This window comes from Zea mays, chromosome 9 (genome assembly GCF_902167145.1).
Source record: "Zea mays cultivar B73 chromosome 9, Zm-B73-REFERENCE-NAM-5.0, whole genome shotgun sequence".
In the NCBI taxonomy this organism is placed as follows: domain Eukaryota; kingdom Viridiplantae; phylum Streptophyta; class Magnoliopsida; order Poales; family Poaceae; genus Zea; species Zea mays.
Window position 1 is genome coordinate 157,807,858 of NC_050104.1, and position 8,228 is coordinate 157,816,085.

Genomic DNA, 8,228 nt, shown 5'->3' on the forward strand with positions numbered 1-8,228 from the left:
ATTGTAGCTCGATGGTTCGTGCTAGATGCACGAGAGATAGTGGATAATTTTATACAGGTTCGGGCCGCTTAGAGAGGCGTAACACCCTACTTCCTGGTGTGGATCTTTTATGTGGTTGGTTAGAGGGGAGTTCTCTAGTACGAGGGATGCTAGAGAGCTGGGTAGACGGCTAATGAGTGAGTTGTTTGATGGGGTGCCCCCTAAGCCTTATATATTTGACCGTGGGGTGTTACATGTGGATATGATAACAATGTGCGCCTAAGTAATAGTGAACCGACTGAGCTTATCTTTCTATAATCCTGCCGACTTATCATCATTCAGTTCCGACGTTTGAGGGCGCTACGCGGGAGAATCGTATCACTGCTGTGGATAACGTTTGAATTTAGTGAGTCGCACGAGCTTGAGTTGATCCGATCTCATGTCGATCCATTTTGTCAGACATTCCTCCCCTGGCCCACGAAGAGATGACATTGCGTAATAATGGGTCCAAGGCCTTTCGCGAGACCTTTTTGGTTTCTAGTAAAACTTAAAAGGTGTCATCATATATTTATGACCCCATCTTCAGTCGTCTCTTGTATGCTGGTCTGTGGTCTGCTATGTAAGCACCGACCGCATGGTGTATTCTGCTACGAGCTTTGAGAACAGAGACGACTTGTCCTCCAGCAACTTGTCCGGCCTGTCGTGCTCGACGGCCACGCCTGCAAGCAACAGCGCACGACTCACAGCACAAGACCCAAATGCATCAACATTACTCGGCGGCAGGCACTAACCGTTGTCAAGGAGCAGCACCATGTGGCTGTCAAGAACCGACGTGATCCTGTGCGCTATCGTGATGACGGTGGTCTCCTTGAACTGCCGCCTCAGCGTTCTCTGGATCAAGCCGTCGGTTGCAGTGTCCACCGAGGCAGTGGCTTCGTCCAGAACAAGAACCTTGCTCCGTTTCAGGATCACCCTGCCAAGGCACACGAGCTGGCGCTGGCCCACGCTCCAGTTCTCACCGTTCTCTACCACTGCAATCCAGGCCAAGAATGTTCAGCACCACTGTGTGCCTCCTCCGTTCCTTCATTTCGGCAAAGCTAGCAGTGCACTAGGATCGGAAACACGTGAAAGATGCCGAATTTTTTGTTTTTGAGTCCTTTTTGTGTTAAAAATTTTCAATTAGACCCCCAGAAAACTTAAATGCAATTTTGGACCTATTTCTCGGCGCCATGAGCTATGGCGCCGAGTTTACACATCTCGGCGCCATAGATCTTGGCGCCGAGCTACCTGCCGCGCTGTCGTCCACGAGCTGACGCGGCGTCGACGTGGCACCGAGCTCGGCGCCAAGATCTATGGCGCCGAGCTCGAATATATAACCACAAAGCTTGTCTAGCTCAGTTGGCAGAGCGCAAGGCTCTTAACTTAAGGTCATGGGTTCGAGCCCCATCGTGAACATATTTTTTTGTTTTTGTCCCTGATTTGTTTTTTTATTGTCCAGATTTTTCGTTTATGCCGCTGATTTGTCCGTGCGTTCAATATTTTTCACTGTACCGTCTCAAATCTGTGATTGTTTTACACCAGTGGATGCATGGGTGCACATGACATACATTGTACTGCCTCGAAAGCTAATGGCAGACGCTTTACATAATGCTCCTTTTTCATTGTAGCTAGTGACATGCGTGCTTCCGAAGAGCAAACCATATGGAAATACAATCTTTTTTTTTGCAGAAATTGGTGTGAAATGTTCCTTCTCCGCATTTAAAATTTGAGTTACATCGGTAATTTACCTATATACTAGCTAGATTAGAATAATTACGGTGATTCCGGTACAAGTATAGAGACAAGTTTAAATTCAGCATAAGCCGGATAGAACAAAAAAAATGGTGTGCATGCTGTTTAGAGCAGTTTCAAAAAAACTCTTCACATCCGATCCTTCTGTGTGTCACTACATATTCAGTTAGATTTCTAACTATTGATCATCATACACTCTATTCGGAGTTCCCCACTAGAAAATAAAAGAGTGAGAGTGGCTCTCCAGAGTGCATGCGAAATATATAGAAATTGTCGGAGGAGATGAAAAGATATGTAGGAAGTGATTTTCACTTAAATGGCTGAGTATTTAGCGAGAGTGGACCCGATAAAGACTATTGAGGACGCGCTTTTATAGAAAGCAGAAAGGAAAAGAAAGCATCTTTTATGTACAAAGCAGGAAGGAAAATAAAGATGAATATTACGGTGCTGAGAATGAGGATTTCCACCTCTCGGCGCCACTGGTGTAAAACAATCACAGATTTTAGGCGGTACAGTGAAAATTAGCGGTAGTTGGATTTATTTTTATCTTATATAGTGTTCGGTTAAGAGACGGTACAAAAAATATTGAACGCACGGACAAATCAGCGGCATAAACAAAAAAATCTTGACAATAAAAAACAAATCAGTGACAAAGACAAAAAAATATGTTCACAGTGGGGCTCGAACCCACGACCTTAGGGTTAAGAGTCTTGCGCTCTGCCAACTGAGCTAGACAAGCTTTATGGTTATATATTCGAGCTCGGCGCCATAGATCTTGGCGCCGAGCTCGGTGCCACGTCGACACCGCGTCAGCTCGTGGACGACAGCGCGACAGGTAGCTCGGCGCCAAGATCTATGGCGCCGAGATGTGTAAACTCGGCGCCATAGCTCATGGCGCCGAGAAATGGGTCCAAAATTGCATTTAAGTTTTCTGGGGGTCTAATTGGAAATTTTTAACACAAAAAGGACTCAAAAACAAAAAATTCGGTGAAAGATGCAAGGTGGAAGCAAAAAGAAAGCACAAAAGAGACTCTGAACTGCATGAGTCATGGCTCGTTTATAAGGATATACTGTTACTGTATCAGATTCAGACCTGGTGAGTCGAGCTTCAGCTCCTGCTTCCTGACTTCGTCCCCTAGCTGACAGCAATCCAAAGCCTGGAAACCAAGGGTAAGACATCGATAGATATTTCCAATGTTTTCTTTCCATTTGAGAGAGAGAGAGAGAAAGGTTGGAATGCCACAGCATCATAGGCAAAAAAACCTACCTCCCAGATCTGATCGTCGGAGTACTCCCCAAGAGGGTCAAGGTTGCTCCTGACAGTTCCTTCGAACATCGTCGGCTCCTGTGGAATGATGCTCAGCCTGGACCTCAGATCATGCAGCCCAACCGTGCGGATGTCGATGCCGTCTATCACTATCTGGCCGACAGCAGGGTCGACGATGCGGAAGAGGGACTGGATTAGGGTTGATTTCCCGCTCCCTGTTCTTCCGACAATGCCAGTCTTCACGCCGCCCGGAAAAGCGACCGTAAGGCCCTTCAGAACGAACGGCAGCTGCGGCGCATATTTCACCTGCAGCAAACAAACAGACAGACAGACAGATACAAATCTAGTGTTGCTTTGCATCACACTATTCGTCTCGTACATAAAAAAAGGGGGCGATGGATTTACATGGAGATTCTGAAGCTGGATTTCTCCATTCGATGGCCAGCTCTGAGCCAACTTGTTTTCTGGCATGACAAGCGGGGGCTCTGCAGGAACGCCCATGTACTGTAGGATTCTCTCTACTGATATGATCTTGTTCTCCAAAGTGCACATGCTCCAGACAACCTGTGCTTGCAGCGTGTTCAGAGTAAGCCCGTACGTGATCGCAAGGCCAGCAATGCCTGAAAGTTGCTTAAGAACCCGCATCATTCAAATCCTATCCCGTTTTAACTGGCAACAGCTACAAGTAATGCTCGATTCAGAACGATACCTGGATCGATGAGACCGGCCGGTAGGTTGATCAGAAAGATCAGGGAGAAGGCGAACGCAAGAGAGGACAGCACGTCCAAGCGAAAGCAAAGCCACTCCCTCGCTCCGGCGTTGTAGAACTTGGGCCGGGAGTAGGCATCTGTTAGACGGCTGTTAGTCGACACGAACTGGTCTTCCTTGCCGAAACTTCTGATGGTGCTCGACCCCGCTATCGACTCTGCGAAGTGCTGTATGATTGGAGCTCTGCACACTCCTACTAGCCTTTGCAGCTCCCTTGCCGTGTCAATGTAGTACCGCTGCAACAAGGGAATTGAGACGGGATTGTGGGTGATCCTGCTGCAGTTGTTTATTTAACATGGAGAAAGATAGGATCGGTAGAAGAAGAAGAAAAAAAGGTACCTGGTACCAGACACATGCAGCAAATACAGGGACGAAAACCACAAAGACCTGCCATGCGACCTGAGACATCACCGCAGTAATTCCGACGAGCTGGATGATGGAGAATGCAACGGTGCCCATCTGGTCAGCGATGTTGGTGTCCACCTCGCTTTGATCAGTTGAAGCCTGAAATTGTTTTTTTTTGGAACACATGAATTAGCATAGCACAAGCAAATGAGTTGAGCTAACAATATCTGATCTGACGAAGATGACTTGCCCTGTTCAAGATGCGCCCGCTGGGAGTGGAATCGAAGAAAGACATGGGAGCTCTGAATATGGACAGGTGCATCTTGTTGAACAGCAGAGTCGCTGTCTTGTACGCAGCCGTCGCAAGGAGCAGCGATCTTACGAGGATGCACAGCGAGCTTCCGAGAGCCAGCACGACGTAGACGAAGAGCAGCGTGGGCGCGCTCACCGGAGGCTCGGCATCCTTCGACGCCGGAGTAGCCCAAGCCATCCAGTAGTTACTGGCAATCTGCATGATCTGAAAGAGCGTCTGCGCCAGCAACACCAACGGCACGAGGGCGCCCTTGTAGGCTTGCGTGAGGTACTCCCAGTAGACCCAGAACCCCACCCTGCCTTTCTCCCTTTCTTCCTCCTGCACCAGCTGCCCGCTCCGAGCATCGTCGTCGTCCCCTTCAGCCTCGTTGGTGGCGCCATGTTTCTTCTCAGCTAACGACAGGGATCTGGACAGGTTCGGCGTCTCTATCCTGCTGCTGGGAGAGGATGACACGTTGGCTTCGTTCTCGTTCATGGCATCGACCACATCCAGTGCTGTTAGAGACTCCTCGTGGGCACCCACCAGCTCCATGAACTCTTCGCCTGAACCCAGTATTTCGTCGTATCTTCCTGCCTGTGCTATCCTCCCATCTTTCATGACCTACACATCTCACAAGCTTTGTTTATAAGAAGGATCGCAAGTTTTAATGGTAGCAATCATAGATTCTAACTTTACCAAGAAATTCTCACAAGGATGAGATCGGCGGCAGGTAGGAATTCAATCTGATGAGTAACATAAACCACTGTTTTTGAAGCCAAATCCGCAAGCAAGCATTCCTTCAAAATAATAATAATAAAGTCAAACATAAGCATACTTGGAATAAATCAATAAATCATGTACTAGTACCTTGAAAATGTGGGATCCTGTATGCGCATCGACTGCGCTGAACGGATCGTCGAACAGATAGACGTCGGCGTCCTGATACAGAGCGCGTGCTATCTGGATCCTCTGCTTCTGGCCTCCACTGAGGTTGATGCCTCGCTCGCCGATGACTGTCTGGTCGCCAAACGGCAGGTTCTCCAAGTCTTTCTTGAGCGCGCACGACTCGAGCACCCTGTCGTACTTGTCTCTGTCCATCTCCATACCGAACAGTATGTTCTCCTGAATTTTGCCGCTCTGTATCCACGCCGACTGGCTGACGTACGCTGTCGTCCCACAGGTCCGGACCTCTCCCGACAACTTCGGAATCTCGCCGAGAATGCAGGATAGCAGGCTGGACTTGCCGGAGCCAACTGTCCCACAGACCGCGACGCGCATGCCTGGCCTAGCTTGGAAGTTGAGGTCCTTCAGTGTTGGAGCATCAGGCGAGGCTTCCCATGAGAAGCACCCGTTGCCGACGCTGACTGCGAAGTCGGCAGAGCTTCCACGTGGAAGCCTCTGCACGGCGTCACTGGGTAGCTCGTCGAGGCACAGGAACGATGCTATCCTGTCAAGAGACACCTTGGTCTTGATCACCATCGCGATAGTGCCCGGAAGTTCGTATATGGGTTCCTCCAGCACGCGGAACGTGGCCAGTGCTGACAGCATCTTCCCCGTCTCCAAGGGGATCCCCATGAGCATGCAGGCTCCGAAGGTCACCACGGCGACGAAGGTTGGGGTGCCCCAGAAGATGAAGGTCATGGTGGCCGACGTGTAGAGGTATCTCTTTAGCCAGTTCGCCTCTGTCTTCCTCAGCTCGATGATCTTGGACAGGAACCTCATCTCCCACCCCTGCAGCTTCAGGATCCTCATGCTGTGCAGGATCTCCGACGTCGCCTTCATCCTCCCGTCCTTGCTGTCCATCAGCTTCTCCTGGAACCGCTCCTGCATTCTTCCCAGGGGCACGGTGGCGAGGCCGGTGGCCACGGTGGCACCGAGCGCGGCGAGCGAGGCCACCCCGAGGGTGGAGTACAGGATGAACATCGCCATGACTACTTGCAGCGGTACCTGCCAGACCTCGTGCAGGTACCATGAGAAGATGCCGACGCGGTCGGCGTCGACGCTGACGATGTTGATCATCTCTCCGCTCGTGTGGCTCCGCCTCGACTGGCTGGAAAGCGCGAGGCTCTTCTGGTACAGGACTGCGACGAGCGCCGACCGCGCTCGTATCCCCGCTTGCTGCAACCGGAAGAACAAGTGCCGCTGCGACAGGCACTCGAGCACCTTGGCCACGACGAAGGCGAGTACGAGGAGCTGCCCCTTGCTCGCGTACCTCTCGTCGCCGTTGAGGTACAGGTACTGGACCAGGGAGTCTATGAGGTACGGCCCGACGTAGACGGCGACGCAGTAGACCAGCGTGTAGAACGCGGTCACCGCGACGTGCCACCGTAGGGTGCGCAACAGGGCCTTGGTGAGCTTGAACGCAGTGACGGCCTTCCGGCTCGACCTGCCGCCGTCGCCGGTGAGCGCCTCAAGGTTGGCCTTGAAGGGCGGGAGGACGCCAGCAACGCTGTCGCCTGGTTCGAGGCCCGGGACATCCTCCGGGACGAGGGTCTTCCTGTGACCCACGCCGAGCAGGGGCGTCATCCAAGAGAAGGTGAGCACGCTAAGAAAGCCGGCGCCAGTGAACAAGGATGCGTCGGCGGCGCTGCTGCTGTTCTCGTCGTCGTCACCGGACCCCTCGTGCGCGCCGTTCAGCAGAGGTTCATGCGCCTCGGAAGCATGGCCGCCTCCCTCTCCCTCCTTCCTTCCGAAGAACCCAGCTGAGACTGAGAGTAGAACCGCTGCTGCAGTAACAGAGACTGCGTCGAGCGCCCACGATCGACCGGGCACAAGGGACCCGTCGAGGATCATCGCCGCGTGAACGCCGACGGTGACTACGGAGAGCAGCATGAAGAGCGCCAACCAAAGCCTGAGCGCCACGGGGAACCGCTCCTGGCGCTGCCGACGCCACCAGAAATCGAACTGCAGGTACGCGGCGAGCAGCAGCCACGACACCGCGCGCGCGGCCGCGTCCACCTGTTCAACGACCGCGTCGCGCGACCACCCGGCGCCGCCGTTCGCGTACCATGAGTAGACGGCGAGGAGGACCTCGAACGCACCCATAGCCCACGTGGTGCAGACAGAGACCCCGTACCAGTACCGAAACCGGCCAACGCCGCGGCTAGCATCTCCTCCGCCCACCTCCCCGTCCTTGGTCCGGCTGGCGGAGAGGCGGCGAAAGAGCAAGCGTCCCGCGACGGCGAGCGCCAGGATAAGGTGGGCCGCGGCGCTCACGCCGTGGAGGAAGAACGGCTGCAGGAAGAATACAAGCGATTCCTCCCAGTCCCAGGCCGGTGTTGCTGCCATCGCTGCAGCGGCAGAGGCCCGTGACTGACATGTGCGGACTTTTATACAGGGGCGACAAAGGCGGTGGCACATGGCGTCAGTCGTCGTGACGGCGACGCGGCCATGGCGGTCAAAGGAGTGGCGGGTGCCCGGTTCCTTCCTTGGCCCAGGGCCTACACCTACCACAAACCAAAACTTACGGCTTGCACACGAGTACACGACACACTGATCCATCATTCTTCTTCCATCACATTTCCAGTTTTCCACCTATCCGGGAGCGACTGACTGACTGAGGATTAGGGACCATGGAACCGCAGGAGAAACAAATCATGGCACGTATTCTTCTTGAACAGTCACAGTTCCACCTATGCGAGAGCAACTGACGGTCTCTTTGGCCTTTGCCAGCTACACCTCTAGCTATGGTAAAATAGCTCCCTCGTTATCAGGAAGAGCTCTAAAAGAAGCACCTTATTTGGTTGGGAACCTGCAGCTCCTGTTAAAAAATTAAGCAATATCAGT

At 52.5% G+C, this 8,228-nt stretch overlaps 1 protein-coding gene across 3 annotated transcripts; it reads right to left on the reverse strand.

The window, feature by feature from the left end:
• Positions 1 to 274: 274 nt before the first annotated feature.
• On the reverse strand, positions 275 to 7,855 carry LOC100274125 (uncharacterized). Of its 3 annotated transcripts, none has more exons than NM_001360540.1 (10): positions 5,310 to 7,742; positions 5,153 to 5,239; positions 4,401 to 5,063; positions 4,145 to 4,309; positions 3,747 to 4,041; positions 3,443 to 3,657; positions 3,038 to 3,343; positions 2,864 to 2,927; positions 771 to 1,010; positions 275 to 698 (listed from the first exon to the last, which is right to left on the reverse strand). In NM_001360540.1, the coding sequence occupies exons 1-10, from the start codon at positions 7,728 to 7,730 to the stop codon at positions 595 to 597; spliced, it is 4,560 nt and encodes a 1,519-aa protein (NP_001347469.1). In that variant the 5' UTR covers positions 7,731 to 7,742; the 3' UTR covers positions 275 to 594. The 3 variants fall into 3 exon arrangements, 2 of the variants coding, with proteins under 2 accessions (NP_001347469.1, XP_035818052.1); XR_002264747.2 differs by having other exon boundaries at positions 345 to 698; positions 3,443 to 3,601; positions 5,310 to 7,855; XM_035962159.1 differs by having other exon boundaries at positions 345 to 698; positions 3,038 to 3,657; positions 5,310 to 7,855.
• Between the last annotated feature and the right edge of the window lie 373 nt (positions 7,856 to 8,228).

Bases quoted from the DNA above. Each gene is read 5' to 3' on its own strand.
- LOC100274125 (XM_035962159.1), bottom strand. From the start codon at position 7,802: ATGTGCCACCGCCTTTGTCGCCCCTGTATAAAAGTCCGCACATGTCAG. The intron at 4,310-4,400 runs GCAAGTCATCTT...AAACAATTTCAG, and splicing joins GCGGGCGCATCTTGAACAGG to GCTTCAACTGATCAAAGCGA. The intron at 1,011-2,863 runs GTCTGAATCTGA...CCTGGATTGCAG, and splicing joins GCTGAAGCTCGACTCACCAG to TGGTAGAGAACGGTGAGAAC.